Raw genomic sequence first — 19,028 nt, forward strand, 5'->3', positions numbered from 1 at the left:
TCATAATATTCCCAGAATTATTTCTCATCCCACTGTATGTGTGTTCTAGCAGTTTTGTTTTTCTTAACTGGTGCTGCACACTGTAAAGTTTCAATGAAAATTTATTCTCAGTAGAGCCCAGGATTTTTTCCTGATTGGTTAGAGATAATATAGTTCCCAGCATGTCAAAGGAGTTCAAATTACTCCTTCCGGTGTGCATTACCACCATGTATTTGTCAACAAATATATTTTTCTTCTTTAAAAATTTAAAATGGATTTCTTTAAAAATAACCTTGGAAAGTAAAAAACTACACAGAAGCGCTAACAACTCAGAAATGCCAAAGTTAAGGAAGGATGTGCATTCTTAACTGTGTCCCCATAAATCTGGGTGATTGTGACACTATCTTCAAGAACACAATCACATTTATATCCACAAGACCCCTGCTTCATCTGGTGCCCAGAGACAGTACTTTTGCCTCCTCACTGTTCAATTAACAGTTCCTTTGCCTCACTCATTGGGCACTGTTTAACTGTACGAGGCAAGAGGCCTGCAGAAACACAACCAGGTAATAATGACCTATTGTAATACAGATATGCAACGATTTTGATTCAAGTGCTTAACCATACGATGTATTCTATTTAGTTATTAAATCCAGTTTTTACATGATTCCAGATGTCCCCCTGGGTCTGGTATGGGTTTTATGATATGGTCCAGCAGACAAAAGAAGAGCTTAAGTTAAGGTTTCATATACATAGTAGTACTTTATGAGGAGGACAAAAGAGCACTGCAGATTAAAAAACAACATCTGAAAGCCAGACAAATTTGGAGGTTATTCTAAGAACAAAATTGGAAAGAGGGAAAATGCAAAAATCAAAGTAGCTTAAGCAACTTTAACTGTCTCCCAAGCCACCTGTCATTCAAACTGAAGACTGAATTTTATGCCTGCACGTGGCAGGGCACGTATAGTATCTGTGTTCTTAATTATACTGTTCAACCTACTAATCTTCATACTATCAAATCTATATGTGCCACCTACACCCACCTACCCATCCCCTATCCAGTCCTCTTATCACGCGAGTGACTTGACAAGACCAGAATATACCCTACATCACCTTCCTCACAAGACAGCAACATTGCCTGCTTTCTGTAAACACACCAGTGACCTGCCCAACACCTATGCTGGCTTCTCACTACTGAGCAGTCACATCAGTTACTGAAAACTTCAAACACATTAACACTTTTCTGTTTGCATTTGGTTGGACTCCCTGGGGATACAGATACCATAAAATAGGTATATCATCCTGGTCCAACTAGATACATCCTGCTACACAACGTCAGCAGAATGTGAGCCAACATATCTAGCTTAGTTAAGGAGGCTGTAGGTTTCTGAAAGTCCGCAGATGAAGCCTCCAACTACAGCAGTCAACATCAGCTTACAGCAATACATCAATGCTAATCCCTGAAATCTACTAGCCTCAATAATTCAACTTGTTTGTAAGTGGTGAATGAGGAGGCCCCATGACTGCAGAATTTAAGCTCTCAGATATTTAAACTTTTTAAATAATTACGTGTTGTGCCTGTCACCCTAGCACCAGAGTTCTGTATAAAAACTGCCTCAATCACCATCTGATCTTACATATGTGACTCAAGTTACTAATGTAGTGTCACTTTCCTGAGACTCTAGACAACTGGTTCTGGTCACTGCTGCTATTCAGAGCTTTGCTAAGTAGCAGTACAATCAAATGAAATTAATCATCACTCTTGTCAGCTCAGGACTGTTATTCAGAACCCAGCTTGAGACAGTGAACCTTATGAATGTCAATTTCACATTTCTGGATTGCATGGGAAAGCTCTGGGAGAGGCCTCTTACCTATAAGGTGCGCACACTTAAATTACATGGCAAAGACCTTGATTTTCTAACATTCTGCAGCTTTTTGTATGGACATCACATAGATGTCAGCAGCAGAAGCTGTAGGGCTCTGGCAGCTACGGTTTTTAGGATGCAGAAAACCGTGGGAAGCAGCCTGGCTTTCCTGCACTCAGGTGGAAGTTCACACACTTTTAAGGCCAGGAGGGACTATTAGATCACCCCCACTGTTCGAAAACTGTGCCAAACAAATTCAGTTTCTTGTCATAGATTTAAGAGATCTTTAATGCCCAGTCTATTCCCCCATAATGATCAAATTACCTCTATATTTTATTTTGGTTAAGCTAAATAGATTGAGCTCTTTAAGTCTCTCACCACAAGACATTTTTTCCATCCCTCAAGTAATTTTTATGGCATTCCTCCAAACACCCCTTTCAAAGCGTAGATGCCAGAAATGGATGCACTATTCCAGGATCAGTCTCGCCAATGCCATAGACAGAAGTAAAACCACCTCCCTACTCCTGCTCATACATACAAGGATCAGGGCCACACTTTTGCATTGGGAGCTCCTGTTAAGTCATTTGTCCATGACACAATCCTTTAGAAAGTCACTGCTTTCGGTGATACAGTCCTCCATTCTGTAGGTATGGCCTGCATTTTTGATTCCTAGATGTATAACTTGGCATGTGGGTCTACTAAAATCCATTTTATTTGAATGGGCCCAGCTTACCAAGTGATCCAGATTGTTCTGTATGACTGCAATGTCCTCATTATCTACCACTCCACCAATCTGTGTCATCTGTAAATTTTATCAGCAATAATTTTATATTTACTTTCCAGATCATTGATGAAAATATTGAATAGTTTTGAACCTAGATCTGATCCCTGCAGAACACCACTAGAAACAGCTCTATTAGATAAGGATTCTCAGATTCTCCACTCTCCACTGTTTTTGAAATCCATCAGTTCACCAATTCTTTATCCATTTAATGTGTACTCTATTGTTATTGTATTGTACTAGATTTTTAATCAGAATGTCATGCAGTACCAAGTTGGGGCTTTCAGTACCGGGAAGCTAGATACCTCTCTTCAGGCAGAGGCAATAACAACTCATTAACCTACTGCTGATGTGGAACTAGACATTAACCAGTACACTAATTACATACAAAAAAAAAACATTTAAAGAAGAGAGACTAGAAAGTCAAGCACTTGAAAAGTAGGAAATGTCAGAATTAAAGGAGGCCTGTGCAACAAGTTTGATTGATAGAAATAACAGCATTGATACACAATAGACTTGGCACCACATGGCATTTTGATTAAAGAAACTAAACAGTAATAAAACCAGCATGGCACACATTAAATGGATTAAACTTGGTTAAATGATAGATTTGAAAGAAGAAAAGGAGTACTTGTGGCAGCTTAGAGACTAACCAATTTATCTGAAAGTAACTGCAAACAGGGAATCATCATCAAACTGGTAGACTTCTAGTGGGGTCCCACAAGGATCAGTTCCTGGCCCTATGCTATTTAATATTTTTATCAATGACTTTGTTTTCTTCTAAGTCATCACTGATAAAGTTTGCAAATGATGCATATACATTGGGGGAGTGGTAAATGACGAAGAGGACAAGTCACTGATACAGAGCAATCTGGATCACTTGGTAAACTGGGCGCAATCAAACACTGAGTTTTCCTATGGCTAAATGTAAATATATACAGCTAGGAACACAGAATGTAGGCCCTACTTACACAATGGGGGACTCTGTCCTGGGAAACAGTGACTCTGGAAAAGATTTGGGGATCATGGTGGCTAATCAGCGGAACATGAGCTCCCAGTGCAGCACTGTGGCCAAAAGAGGCGAATGCCATCCTTGGATGCATAAACAGGGGAATCTCAAGTAGAAGTAGACAGATTATTTTACCCCTGTATTTGGCATTGATGTAACCACTGTTTGAATATTGTGTGCAGTTCTGGTGTCTACAATTCAAGGATGATAATAAATTTGGGAGGGTTCAAAGAAGAGCCACAAGAATGATTAAAGGACTAGAAAACCTGCCTTCTAGTGATAGATTCAAGAAGCTCAACCTAGTTAGTTTAACAAAGAGAAGGCTATGGAGTGACTTGGTTATAAGTACCTACATGGGGACCAAATATTTAATAATGAACTTCAATTTAGCAGAGAAAAGTATATAACATGAGCCAACAGCTGGAAGTTGAAACTAGACAAATTCAGACTGGAAATAAGAAGTAAATTTATAATAGGGTAATTAACCTCTGGAACAAGTTACCAAGGGTCATGATGGATTCTCCATCACTTATAATTTTTAAATACAGATTGGATATTTTTTGTAAAAGATCTGCTCTAGCAATTATTTTGAGGAACTTCTATGGCCTGTGTTATACAGGAGATCAGACTAGATGATTATAATGGTTCCTTCTGGCTTTAGGTTGTATTAATCTTAATTTGCCCCCCTTGTGCAAATGCATTATGATAAAGTCTTTAATTCCATTATCACATATTTCCACAGGACAGCTACCTCATTCAAGGTAGAGGGTGAACAGTGATCATCATTCTGCTTTGTCCTCATTGTTTAATGTGTGGCCCTTTACTGCACACTATTAAAATCCTGCTCTTAAAACAGAATTATTAATTTCCTCATAGGCTTTTCCGTGACTCTTATCACGATAGTATCTAAGTGCTTCACACATTAATTAATATATTTTCACAACACTGCTCTCAGGTGAGGTATTATCCCCATTCTATGGAGTTGAGGCACAGAGGTAAAGGTCAAAAGTCTCCACTAATTAAGGGGCACCAAACTGAAACACCATGGGCCTGATTTCTACAGAATACTTAGCATTATGTATATTCAATGCATAGCTTCCACTGATCTCAGTTGCAGCTAGGAATGCTCAGTTCTTCTGCAAGTCAGACCTCAGGGTCTCACATTTGGCACTCAGAAAATGAGGAACACACAATTAGTCACCACCTGGGAAAGGTTTGGTGCAACTTGATGGAACTCTATGGCGGGGCAAGGATAGAATCCAGTACTCTAGGGCAGTATTCAATTGCCTTAACCATAAGACCATCTTCTTTCTTCCAGCAGCTCTGTCTCATTCACTAGAGATCTTCCAACTTTCGCAAAAAACGAGACAGGGTCCTACAGACAAAAGGGAACTTCTCTACACTACGGTTGTCAGAATTAAGGTTGCTTGTGCATTTCTTAATATTCTAGTCTTGACTTTGCAACCCTAATGTTCTTTTAACATTATGTGTGTGTGCGTATGTATAAAAATTTCCTTGGTTTCTTAAAAAGCAAACTGAAAAAACCCACAAGAATTCCATTCTATGGCATACTGTTGACATCTATTTGGGTCATTAGATCGACTGCACGGACCTCTGCTACTTGAACTAATGGAGTAACTGAGAGCAAGAGCAGGATGTCATCCCCTGTAACGACTAGCACTAATGGGGAATGAGACATTCTGCCAGTGGGTTTCACAGGTATTTGCTGACAGCAGAGGAATGGTGAGGCTCAGGAATTTTGGGTTCCATACCAGGAGAACTCTCCTGCTGACATAGCACTGTCTACACAGGGGGCTAGGTTGGTATAACTGTGTCACTCAGGGGTGAGGATTTTTCACACCCCTGAGTGATCTAGTTATATCAGTGCAAGTCTGTAGTGTAGACCAGACCTGAGGAACTATCTCAGATTCAGGTGTCAATAGAGGAGGTTTTGGAACAAACTGATAAACTAAACAGTAATAAGTCACCAGGACCAGATGGTATTCACCCAAGAGTTCTGAAGGAACTCACATATGAAACTGCACAACTACTAACTGTGGTATGTCATTTAAATCACCTTTTGTACTACTTGACTGGAGGAGAGTTAACGTGACACCAAATTTTAAAAAAGGCTGAAGAGGGGATCCTGGCAATTACAGGCCAGTAAGCCTAACTTCATTACTAGGCAAATTGGTTGAAACTATAGTAAAGAACAGAATTTTCAGACACAGATGAACATGGTTTGTTGGAGAAGAGTCAACATGGCTTTTGTAAAGGGAAATCATGCCGCACAAATCTATTAGAATTCTTTGAGAGGGTCAAAAAACATGTGGATAAAGGTGATCCAGTGGATATAGTATACCTAGACTTTCAGAAAGCCTTTGACAAGGACTCTCACCAAAGGCTATTAAGCAAAGTAAGTAGTCATGGGATAAAAGGGAAGGTCCTCTCCTGGATCAGTAACTCGTTAAAAGACAGGAAACAAATGGTAGGAACAAATGGTCAGTTTTCAGAATGGAGAGAGGTAAACAGCAGTACCCCCAGGGATCTGTACTATTCAACATATTCATAAATGATCTGGAAAAAGGGGTAGAGAGAGAGGTGGCAAAATATGCAGATGATACAAAATTACTCAAGATAGTTAAGTCCAAAGCAGACTGGAAAAGTTACAAAGGGATCTCACAAAACTGGGTGACTGGACTTGAAATTGGCAGATGAAATTCAGTGTTGATAAATGCAAAGTAATGCACATTGGAAAACAAAATTCCTACTATATATACAAAATAATGGGATCTAAATTAACTTATCACTCAAAAAAAGTGATCTTGGAGACATTCTGGATAATTCTCTGAAAACATCTGCTCAGTGTGCAGCGAAAGTCAAAAAAACAAACAGAATGTTAGGAACCATAAGGAAAGGGATAGATAAGACAGAAAATATAATGACACTATATAAATCCATGGTACACCCACACTTTGAAAACTGCATGCAGTTCTGGTTGCCCCATCTCAAATAAGATATACTGGAATTGCAAAAAGGACAGAGAAGGGCAACAAAAATGATTAGGGGTATAAAACATCTTCCATGACAAAAAATTAAAAAGACTAGGATTTCTCAGCTTAGAAAAGAGATGACTAAGTGGGGATATGCTAGATGTCTATAAAATCATGAATGGTGTGGAGTAATTGAATAAGGAAGTGCTATTTACCTCTTCATAGAACGTAAGAGCCAGAGGTCACTCAATGAAATTAATAGGCAACAGGTTTAAAAACAAACAAAAGGAACCACTTCTTCACACAACACACAATCCATCAACACACCAATGTGGAGCTCGTTGCCAGGGGATGTTGTGAAGACAAAAAATTGTAATGGGGTTCAAAAAAGAACTAGATAAATTCAGGGAGAATAGGTCTCTCAACGGTTATAAAAAAAGATGGTCAGGAATATAATCCAATGCTCTGGGTGTCCCTAAACCTTTGACTGCCAGAAGCTGGGACTGAACAACAGGGGATGGATCAATCAATAAATTGCCCTGTTCTGTTAATTCCTCTGAAACATCTGAAATTGGCCACTGTCGGAGAACAGGATACTGGGCTAGTTGGACCATTGATCTGACTCAATATGGCCATTCTTATGTTCTTATGAGTGTCCGCACCAAATTAGGATTTAAATCGTTTCCATGATTCTGTGGGTTGCATTTGAGTAAACATCAGTTGAGAAACTAACTGGTTTTTAAACAAAGTTTATCATTTCCTTGTATTTTTAGCTGACAGCAAGTTCCAGGCCCCAGGATTTCCTGTCTCTCCAGCCTCTCTGATGCTCCCCAACTGTCCTCATCCCAACACTGGAAGAGAGGAGAACTGACAGAGAAAGTCCTTTGTCAAGCAGAGCTCCATTCCTGATGAACATGCATGGGTAGCCAGATGAGAAGTTCTGCGACAACCAGCCAAAGGAAGTTCATTCGGTTGTGACTCTAGACCCTCTGAACAAACAAGTAAAAGTCTTGGGGTGCGGACAGAATAAATGGAACTTGGGGTTCAAGGTGGCACAGAGAAGCGGGCAAGCATGAAGTCCTGTATGACTATTGTACCTGAGCCCGTGGCTCCTCTGCCCTGCCCTCTCCTTTTTCCTGGACCCTGGGCTCCCCTAACCACTTACAACTCTCCCTCCATCCCCCAAAGTCAATTTGCTCCTGTGCCCCCATTTCTCTGTGCTCCTCACTCAGTTTTTCCAGCACATCTTCTGTTTTCCAGTTGCCCATCTCCCGCAGCCCTAAGAAAGCTGTTGATCCAAGAGCAATGGAAGGTAGGGGAACTGGGGAACCAGTGAAATGGCAGTAGGAGGTACAGAGCCCAAGGCAGGCAGCAGTGGGAAGACTTTTTTGTCCCCCACTCTTTTCTCCCATCTTCAAAAAAATCACAATCAGCAAAGCTATTCCATATAGCGAACTGGCTAATCATCCTGGTCTGCACAATCCAGACATCAGAACCAAACACCACATGAAAAGAGCTTTAATTTTATTTTAGAGGAAAAATGAGCCACATAGAAGAAGGGTTTGCCAAGGCAGAGAACTAAACTGGACCAGACAGCAGTAACTGCCTCCCAGCGCTGCCAGAGCTGTGCCATATCACATGCCAGGAAACTCAGAAGCTCCGAGAAACATTTCAGCCACCATCTGTGAACAGATCCACATCCCAGTGTAATGAAAGCCCATGAGTGAATATAAGATGTCCTTCCTAACAGAAATTATTACCGCTTCCTTCAGAAAAGTGAACCCCTCAATCTCCCTGAAAAACACAGTAATTTCTGTCTGATCAAAAAAGCCAACCCTGGGTGCAGAAATTCATTTACTATCCAGTTTCAAACCTCTCATTCCTAAACAAAGTTGTGATAACCAAGACACCCACATCCTGGATGTTTTGCTATGCAGACTAGGGAACAGCATGAGAAACCCCTAGAGGGTTGCAGTTATAGAATGAGCTCCTAGATAGCAGACTGATCTAGTTTAATCCTCTTCAGAGGACCTGGCCAGACTCTCAACAATGAAACATTTCTACCAGAATCCGTGTTTTTATGAAAACACCACCACACATGTACATCCACACCCCAAGCAAAGCTTCCTCCAACCAGGAAAGGGAAAGAGTAGAGTCTTCATGGAGACCACTAGGAATCTCGTCAGGCAGAGGTAATTTACATAATAAACGCTTTGATACTATAGCAATGAGCACTATAGAAACCCCACTAGAGCAAGGAACAGAACCCAGGAGTCCTCAATGAATGAGCCACTTGGAAAGTTCCAGCTTGAAAAGTTTGGCCATGTTTTCACAATGTGTGATTTTTACAGAGGGAAAAGTTACATTTTTTCCTTCTCTTCCACAGCTCAAATAGAAGATAAGATTTTGCTCAAAATTTCAAAACAAATAAATAAATAAATAAATAAATAAAATCTACCTTTGGGCTGAGAGTAAGCATGGAAGATGGCAGCAAAGAGACTGCAAAGGGGGCAGAGCTACTACCTGATCACCAGTGAACCTCACCTCCGTTTCCCTCTCCCCTTGCACAAGCACAAGTGCTCAAGGAAGAGCTGTTCGGGACATGAGGGAGAAGGCAGGTTCCACACCCATAGAAATCTGCCCATTGTAGGGTTCAGTCTGGTTACTGGTACCTGGTTATGAACTCATTTTCCTTTGTTCCAAACATTGGCCCGTGAGGGAAAAGCCCAAACTTTGCACAGAGGTTTTTGTAGAGTCATTCTACCTGCTTAGAGGCATTTTTCAGACTTACTAGCAAATGGGGCTATAATTAAAGTCCCAGTGTACCTTGAATTCTAGTGTTCACTGCCAAGTGCATCCTTTATAAATACATGTTCAGCAACTTAACTAGCAACCCAGAATGTATGATGCTTGAGTCACAGAGTTGTGGCCGATGCCCAAAATAAATGGTGGAGCTGCAAGTAGCAAACTCCGCAAGACCTCCTGCAGGTTGATCATATTTTCAAAGTGAAAAACTAGGACACTGGTCAAAGGGCTGGCTTCACATCAAGTTTTTGTATCAATTTAACATATCAGTATATTTAAAGTGATACAAGCCCCAGCTTGGACATAGTTCTACAGCAAAAGGTGCTTGTACTGAAATAACTGTGTAACAGAAATTGAGTTATATCAGTACAAAAACTATCCACAGAAGCCCAAAGGACAGGTTTTGTTAAGGGATTAAATAAGGTTAGTAAGGAATTGTGGAAAAGAGCCCTCTCCCCACCACCACCACGTCCCTCTCCCACTCCAAATGCAGAACTGGGACACTGCTGTAAAGGGCAGGGTGGGAGAAAATATTTAGCCTTATGACCTCTTCAGCTCTCCCAAACTCTCCCTACTTACCACTATTCACCCGTCAACCCAACCCACTCAGCTGAGAAACACACCAGGCCCCCTAAACAACATTCAATGTTCACCTTTTCAGAAACACTGCACTCTACCCTCCCCCAGACTGAAACCCTCTCCTCTTCCTACTTATCCTCTCCACAGCTCAGAACCAGTCCCCTCTCCCATCACTCCCTCATAAACATAAAAGACACACCCCTCCCAAGCTCAGAAAACGCATCTCTGGGCTCATAACTCTCCCCCCTGCCCTCATCTGTCACCTACCACCAGTCTCAGAAACACTCCAACCCCTAGCTCAGAAATCCCTCAACCTTTTGCTGGGGTGGAAGAGTAGGTGCAGAGCCATCAGGGAGCATGTGACCTGAAATTACCCCATAGAAGTCTATTCCTTGCTCGCTGCCTCCTTCCTCTGCTGTCTGGCGTCTATGTACCGCAGAGGCAAGAGTCCCACCCCAGTGACAAGCAGGTGTACTACAGCTCCTAGTTGCAGCAAGTGGTACTACACCCTGCAGTACCGCCGACACACTACAGAGCAGTGACATTATTGGTGAGATTTAAACTAATTAGACTCTTGTTAACCAGCTGCTCCAGAAGCATTGCTGTCAAATGACAATTTTCAATCTCAACTTCCTGACACTGCAGCAATCCTTAAAATCAGACTGACTTGCATTTTTTAATTTGCCTGATTTGTTAAAAGAGAAAAGATGAAATCAACTCTTTCTGCAGCTGAAAGTATCTGCACACTGGGACTTCCCAGGGAGAAAGCACAAACCTCCTCTTCCCCAAGTAACCGCTTCCCCCACCCGCACAGTGAAACAGCCATGGTTGAGTCCCACTCCCCACCTGTACGTCTTGCCATCCTTGTGCTGGTCCTCATCATCCTCGTTTGACAGCACAAAGGGATCGCTCATCTCTGGCAGCCCCGACTCCTGCAGTCGCTTCTTCTTCCGGCCCCGGGGAGGTTTAGGGGCAACTCCCCCACCCCCACCTTCAGAGAGAGAGGTTATCACCTTCTTCGACAGGTCAGGCACCACCTGGAGGGCAGCCTGGGAGCCAGGGGGTAGCGCAGAGACAATCATTGGGGCTGAGATGGGGAAGGTTTGGGCAGAGGAGGCTGTGGTCACCAGGGAACCCGAGTGGGAGGTGATCACCAGGCCAGGACCTGCAGGGAAAGAAAGGGGAAAGAGATCAGATATCAGCCCCTCCAGATATCAGGGGCCGGGTCCATTCATGTTTCAGATCCCCCACCCCAATGAAGTGGGGCCTCAAAATCCATTTTTAACCCCGATCCACACGGAACAGTAGCAATCCTCCCTATTCCATCCCACTGTCCGATACTTGAAGTCAAATGCTCAGCAACACCTGGAGAAGAGAAACACCAAAAGTACACTGGGCACAATGAAGAGAGGTATGTCCAGAACCCCCCATGCCATCTACTATCCAAGACCTGAATCAACCTACAGCCCCAAAAGGAAAACATCCAGAACCCTATGCACTTCATTCCCTCCAGATGCTGAGATTACCATTCTATTCTTTCACAACCCCATGGTGCCCCCTACCTGCTGTCATGAGCCCGGCAGACTGCACTGGGACCACGGTGATGTTCTGGGTCACGGGGGCTTGGCTGTGTGGGGTCAGCTGCTCCGACTTGGTGTCTGAATCCATGGAGATGCCAGTGGGTAGGGCCACAGAGGTGGGTACCGTCAGCAGGGTAGGGTAGTGGGGGGGAGCAAGGCTGCAGCCCTTTTCTGGGGGCAATAGCTGCTCCTTCATCTTGTTAATGAACATGGTATTCTCGATCTACATGTGTGTGAAAGAGTTCTTTTAGAATACCCCAGAACTGACACCTCCCAGCAGTAGGCACTGTAGGAATCGGGTCAGGAGCACTCTGGTCCCAACAGGGAGCAGAACCAAACAGACCATGCTGGAAGACAGAGGCTCTTACCTGTCCCGAGACTGTGGGCGCTGCTGGCCAGAAGTACGGGGAGGAGTTGAAATGAGATTCTTCCATCCTAGCTGGGCAGAGGGGGGAAGACAAGGAAAGGGAAAGAGAAACACATGCACAAGGAAAACATTAAAAACCCAGAGAGACTGCCATAAGGAACTGGCTCAGCCTAATACAGTAACCCCTGTGGGATCTCCCTTTTTATACTAAGCAACGCAGCCCCTCTGCTGATCTTTCTGCCAAGACCCTCTCCACCAGCAAGGAAAAGAGGCTGCTGCTCACTACTCTCCCAGAACTCGGGTCCTCTCAATTACCTCCTGACTGAAGCTTCAAACTTACAGTTCTCCCACCCTAAAGATGACTAATTTCCCCTGTGGGGAAGGGGTGGGTGGGTTTTGCTTCTGCAGCCATGACCCTCACAGGCGGAAACAAATTCTCACAATATTGCATATAATCCAACCCCCAAATATTGTGAATTCCAGATCCTGCCTAGACCCGCCCCCCCATCCTAACATAACGTCAGGCACTAACTGCCCCACATCCGCAGATAGCAGAAGAATGTTAGCATAGTGTTATATAGGGGGAAAGAGAGAGAGGGAAACAGACTAGCCCAAGATAACATAGTGAGACAACAGATGATCAAGAGATAAAATCCAGGACTCCCAATTTCCTGTTTCCTTCTGCTCTAATCCACTGGACCCCACTCCCATGGGAAAGCCTAAAACAGAACCTCAGGATCCTGAGTCCAAGCAGACTCCGCTACCCTCCCTTGGGAAGAGAACCCAGGAGTCCTGATTTCCACATTCCCCTCCTTCCAAAAGGGATGAAGGAGTGACTCACTATGCCACCCCCCCTTTTAGTACCATCCTTCAGCCATGTTTTGGGCACACAATCATATACTACCAATACCACCCCTCAAGTCACTGCTGCCCAACCCCAGCTCTCAAGCTAACCTGAGGCTATGTCTACACTGCAGAGACTATAGCGTCCTAGCTACCTCAGCACAGCTATGCCAGCATAACCCCCGTAGTGTAAATGCAGATTACATTAACAGAAAGGGGTTTTCCATTGGTGTAGGAACACAACCTCCCCTAACAATGGTAGCTATGTCAACAGAAACATTCTTCCACTGCCAGAACTGCATCTTCACTGAGGGTTAGGTAAGCTTAGCTATGTCTATCAGGGGTATGGATTTTTCACACCCTTGACCAATGTAGCTATACTGCCTTGGGAAACTATAGAAATGCTTTTGGTCTCTGGTCTGGTCTACACTTAAATCAGTGTAGACCAGGCCAGAGACCAAATGGCAGTCCTCTTCAGACTGGAGGAGCTTCACCTCTATGAGCACAGCAACTGGAAGAGACAAAATCCACTCCCTGAGATAATATGCTCAGCTGGCATTAAATGGCTATTTAAAAACTAAGGACATTCATATACAAAAACTGTAGCATGAAGGCTTAGACTATTCACTCAAATATAAGTTGAAAGAGATAATTAAATTCCATTCAATAAAAACTACATTTGGGTAACATTAAGTTTGAAAAGTGAGGTGCTCATAGTTAGAAAGTGCCTAGGGTAAGGTTATTTGTGCAGCCTCAACTTGCTACATTTCTACATCAGTTATGAAATAGTCTTTAATTACATGACCATATATTATTTTTCTTTAGGCCCCATCCCATTCAGTAGACAGGTTGCTGAGCAGTGTGCAATGAATAATGTAGAGATAAGACATTTTTTAAAAGTGTAATAAAACCAAAATGAAGATGAACACTGTACACACTACAATTCCTATATATCAGCCAAAAATCAAAGAATTTTAAATAAACCCAATTACTTGTAATTTTTTTAAATGAATTACTTCCTTTCTGTTTAGTGAACCCACCCTTGCCTCATTCACTACCTACTGTCCAACTAGTATACTTAAAGGCCAAATTTTGTTCTTAGCTACTCCAATATAAATTCACTGTTAATTAATAGACTTTGATTGACAATAGTGTAAATCCAAAGTAATTCAATCAATCATAACCTGGTCCAGAACATGAGGGAGCTACAGAAGCCATCTCATCTTCATTTCTTTAACACAACTCAGCGCATGCACTGGCTGAAGCAGGGGCCTGTGTACATTAGAGTCTAATTATATGACAGAACCTAATCATAATGCAAGTACATGAGGGGGCAATTAATGCATTTTTGTGACTTCTGAGCACTTCCTATGGCATTTCTATAGTTTCCCAAGGCATTTTAAAAAACCCCACAAGATTTAAGTACCTTCACTATTTGCCCAGATAGAATCTTAAAACCAAAATGAAATTGGGTTCGTACAACACAATATTGAGGTTTTTCTGCACTATGCAAACAAAGCTGACGGTAGTGCCAGATTTCCAGCATTTCACCTGTAATGTTTTAGGTGTAGAAGACAAGGGCTCATAACATTAAGTAAAATCCTGATTTTTCCACACACACACAAACATAACATACAGCCTTCTTCCATTTAGAAAATTGGAAGATAGTTAAAAGAAATTCAGTTTTCAAACTCAAATTGAAACCAGTGTTGATGGAAACAATCAGTAACTTCCTACCCCCAACTAGTCCATTATTAGAGTCATTATATAGTCACAATTTTATTTATAAAGGCAAAAGTATATTTTCCACTGTATTGGTTCTCAAAAATGGCTAACCCCCCAAAACCCTTCACATATGGGAGAGATCAGGTTTGGAAAAATTCAGTTTAAAAGATGAAAGCTTGACAAAGTTGTCACAACAGACGATTTCATGCAATTTCAGCGGCATGCCAAACCTTCAAAGTGAGGACATTTAAAGATAAAGTTCCTCCAACAGACTTCTCTCCTCCTACCCATAGCTAGCCACCCACTGTAGTCTAATAACCCTTTTGGAAATATGAATCCCTATTCAACATCCCACCCCCTTAACACAGCTTACACTTACTTTACCAGAGCATGTAACCTTTCCAATTGCTCTATCACTATCACATACGGGATGGAGCTTCAACCCTGTACCACAGCATGTTCCCACTGAAGTGCCTTCATCATCTCAGCTTCCACAAACAGGCCACAGATGGGACCTTCTTCCCATTCACCAGTCTAGTATCAGACAGATGTCAACGTACCCTCCTGATATAAACCAGAAACAATACCTTCCATGTACAGGCCAAATTTACATGCACCGAACAAACAATTAAACAAGAGAATTCCATTACTGCTTATCATGAGGGACAAGGTATCACCACTATGGTTCTCACTGATTCACATATTTCAAAGGCCGGGCTTACATTTCACGGAGTTGCTGCATTGAATCACTGGCATATACATGAAAAGTGTAGCAAGGACTTAGAGTGAAGAAGTGGTGTGTAAAAGGGGGTATAATTAAGGCTAAAGATGCAAGAATAGAGCAAGTAGGCTTTAAATGCAATTTTCCTTACTTTCACACAGTTAATTTATTTATTGTGATGTTCCATTTTCAACTTTATAATAATAATAATAATAATAAAAAAAAAAAAACTCTGAGGATGACACTTGAGACTGGTAACCATTATATCTGTACAAGATCTGATTTCATTGTGGGGAAGTTTTAGGCCCAAGTGATGCTGGAAACAATTCATGCTGAAGAACACACATTGAGCACAGGGTATTTGATGAGATGCAAAAGCATCGTCACAGAGCTCTGAGAAAGAAGAATTAAGGAACTCTGTGTAACAATTTGAAAAGCCATATTTGGTTCCATGCCATCAATAACTTAACTATACTGGAGAAAAAAGACCTGGATTCCCCTTCCCCAACCAGCCCTACTAGTACACTAGAGGTCCCTCCCCCATACCTTGAAGTTAGACAGGACCTGATGCCCTAGAGATGAAGCAGCCTATAGCTTATTCCCCAACCCTTTGAACAAGTCAGTCCCTGGACAGGAACTAATTCCCAGAAGAAGAAAGGCCCAAGATCCCAGAGCTGGGCGCCAGGGCCACCCTACAGAACTGGGGCAGGGAGGGGACAGCAAGTACTGAGTCATGCCCGCAGCTGCCCGGATTTTCCTGGAAGTTTCTTACCACTCTCCCTTCTCTTGCATTTCTCCTCCTTCCAGGGCTGTTTCTGCGAACAAACTACCAGCGTTACTAGACGCGCTGGCGAAACCAGGGCTCGGGGGCCTGCATGGCGGGGCTGGGGGGAGCAGAGAGACGCGCCCCTCAGCCAGCGCGGGGGCCCGGCCACAGGGAAACGGGGACCCCCCCGCGCGCACACATCCCACAGGGAGCCGGGGGCAGCCCCGCCCACGCGGGGAGTGTCCGCCCCAGGGGGAGCCCCCAGCCCGCTCCCCGCACACACGGAAGGCACCGAGCCCGAGGGAGGGGCCAACCCTGTCCGGAATCTCAATCCCCGCGCGTCGGAGCCCAGAGACTGACGGCACTCTGCACCGACACCCAATCAAGCCTCCCCGCTTCCGCTTCCGGGTCATTCTACCCCGGAAGTACCATTGCCCCGGGTCTCTCTTTGTCTCGCCCACCACTGATTACCGGACACCACCCCCCAGCTGCGACCCCGACCCCAGCTCCAGCGGCGGCATCAACCTCCTCACCGGAAAGGAGTGCGGAAAATCACTTCCGGTTCAAGAGGCGGGGCGTGTTTGGGCACGTCCGGGGGGTCTAGGAAGGACGGAACTGACGTCATAAACAGGCACGGTTGCAGTGCAGGCGGAAATGAATGAATGGATTTACAAACCGGAAGTGCTAATCGTGGGCAGCGCCCGCACCGCACGGGACCGGCAGTAGCGGCAACCGCGGAAGGGCGGGAATCACCTACTGCAAATCAGAACGAACCGCAACCTTTGGGGAGGAGCTGAGATTTTCCTGCCGGAAGTAGTGAACGAGGTCGGCGAAGGGGGGACTCCAGGCCGGAAGTAAGGGCTGAAGTAATGTTTTTTGACAGTGGACGATGCTCCCCGTTCAGAAGCGGAAATAAGTTGAGTTCCTAGTCCGTTGCGTCATTTCCGCTCTGGGCGGCTGTCTCTGCGGCGGATTCCGGAGGCTCATGAATCATGGTGTTGGTTGATTGGCGGCGTTTCCCGCTGCCCTGCCCCAGGGCGTGGTCCCGCTACCTCCCGGCCCGCAAGAGCGGCCCTATGCGGAGCCCAGCGGGGCGGGGAGCAGCCTGGGCTGGGCTGGGTGTCCCGCCGGAGGGAAGGGCCCTGGGGGAGGCTGCGAGCCAAGTAGCTGGTGCAGACGTGCCCCCAGTCAGGGCCCTGCAGCTTCTGTAGGGCCTGCGGGGACTCCTCCAGTGGCTTGGCTGAGGGTCTGGCACTTCTGGCGTGAAAACCCCACCCCCCACCACACGCTCCCCCGAGGTGGGCCCAGGCGCTGTGTACAGGCCAGAGGGCTGGACTGAGGGATGGGGACTATCCTCACTCCCCTCCCCTCTTCGCAGCCTGCACAGGTCCTCTTCTTTTGGTTGTCTGGGCACGCAGGGACTTTGGGGCCGGAGGGCTTTCTGTGCTGCACAGGCAAGACTCTGTATGGAGCCAGTGTGGGGGCTATGGCAGATATTGCAATCCCAGGCCAAATCCCTGCAGACCACTGTGACCTTGCACTCCATAATGTTTTATGGAAATATGCTTATGGGTGTAAATATGATATAACTGGAATATGCTTTATGCAAAAGGTCTTTTGTAAGGTATCATTACAAAGCTTAAAATCTACTGAGTGTGTTCAATCTATTTGTATGCATGTATCATTCTTGTATCTGAAGCTAGAAATATAAAGTATAACTCTGAGGTCCTATTGTAATTATGCAAAGTGTGGGCCATTGATGATCGTTTAGAATCTTGATGGCTCCCATTGACTAGAACAATTGGTTGTAAATGGCTCTGTTTACCTGCAAGCCTTCCTGTGAGCCAGCCCAGGAAGAATGATGGACTCCATCTTAAACCTGTTTCAGAGTAACAGCCGTGTTAATCTGTATTCGCAAAAAGAAAAGGAGTACTTGTGGCACCTTAGAGACTAACCAATTTATTAGAGCATAAGCTTTCGTGAGCTACAGCTCACTTCCTCAAGTGAGCTGTAGCTCACGAAAGCTTATGCTCTAATAAATTGGTTAGTCTCTAAGGTGCCACAAGTACTCCTTTTCTTTCATCTTAAACCTGATGCTTTCCTATTTAGAAGGAGGGGTGGGAATCCAGAGAGACAAAAGATTCCCACCTTGTGCCAAAGCTATAAAAGTGGGTGGAAGAGAACAAAGAGGATCCTAGTCCTGAAAAAGCCCCTGCTTTTCATCTAAGATGCCTGCTGGAACTAACAAGGACTGTACCGGGGAAAGGATTGGGCCCAGACTAGGAAGGAGTCTAGTCTATGAAAGAAGCTCATTGGAACATCTCTAAGGGTGAGATTTACCTGTAAACAGTCTCTTAATGTATTAGGCTTCGACTGGCGCGTTTTGTTTTATTTTGCTTGGTAACTTACTTTGTTCTGTCTGTTATTACTTGAAATCACTTAAATCCTACTTTTTGTATTTAATAAAATCACTTTTGTTTATTAATTAACCCAGAGTAAGTGATAAGTACTTAGGGGAGCAAACAGCTATGCATACCTCTCTATCAGTGTTATAGAGGACGGAGAGTTTATGAGTTTACCCTGTATAAGCTTTATACAGAGTAAAACTGCTTTATTTGGGGTTTGGATCCCATTGGGAACTGAGTGCTGGAGAGAAGTGACCTGCTGAGCAGTTTTTGGTTAAAGTCTGCAGCTTTGGGAGTGTGGATCAGACCTGGGTTTGTGTTGCAGCAGGCTAGTGACTCTGGCTCAACAAGGCAGGGCTCTGGAATCCTAAGCTGACAGGAAAAACAGGCTCAGAGGTCATTTCAGCATGTCCGGTGACAGTCCCAAGGGGGTCTCTGTGGCCAAACCTGTCATAACCACTGTATTATGTTCATGGAAGTTCTCTGTATGATTGTGTTCTACTCCATAGGGACAGCTCCTTCAGGAACTAAAAACGGGGGGGGATTATTCCGGGGGATTTAAACCACCCTGGAGAAAACTGGGAGTGGTTTGCATTATTGGTTCAAGCTA

At 44.0% G+C, this 19,028-nt stretch overlaps 1 protein-coding gene across 6 annotated transcripts in view; it reads right to left on the reverse strand.

The window, feature by feature from the left end:
* ZNF384 (zinc finger protein 384) overlaps positions 1-17,989 on the reverse strand; it is a 32,059-nt gene extending 14,070 nt beyond the window's left edge. For 2 of the 6 annotated variants that reach the window (XM_084641509.1, XM_084641510.1), the window contains exons 1-4: positions 16,020-16,034; positions 11,960-12,030; positions 11,574-11,814; positions 10,858-11,176 (exon numbers count right to left, since the gene is read on the reverse strand). In XM_084641509.1, coding sequence (XP_084497635.1) covers positions 10,858-11,176; positions 11,574-11,814; positions 11,960-12,025 — 626 coding nt within the window. In that variant the 5' untranslated portion in view covers positions 12,026-12,030; positions 16,020-16,034. The other 4 variants (XM_084641507.1, XM_084641505.1, XM_084641506.1 and 1 more) reach the window with 4 other exon arrangements.
* Positions 17,990-19,028: the final 1,039 nt, after the last annotated feature.

Source organism: Lepidochelys olivacea (genome assembly GCF_965140295.1).
Source record: "Lepidochelys olivacea isolate rLepOli2 genome assembly, chromosome: 1".
NCBI classification, from domain to species: Eukaryota; Metazoa; Chordata; order Testudines; family Cheloniidae; genus Lepidochelys; species Lepidochelys olivacea.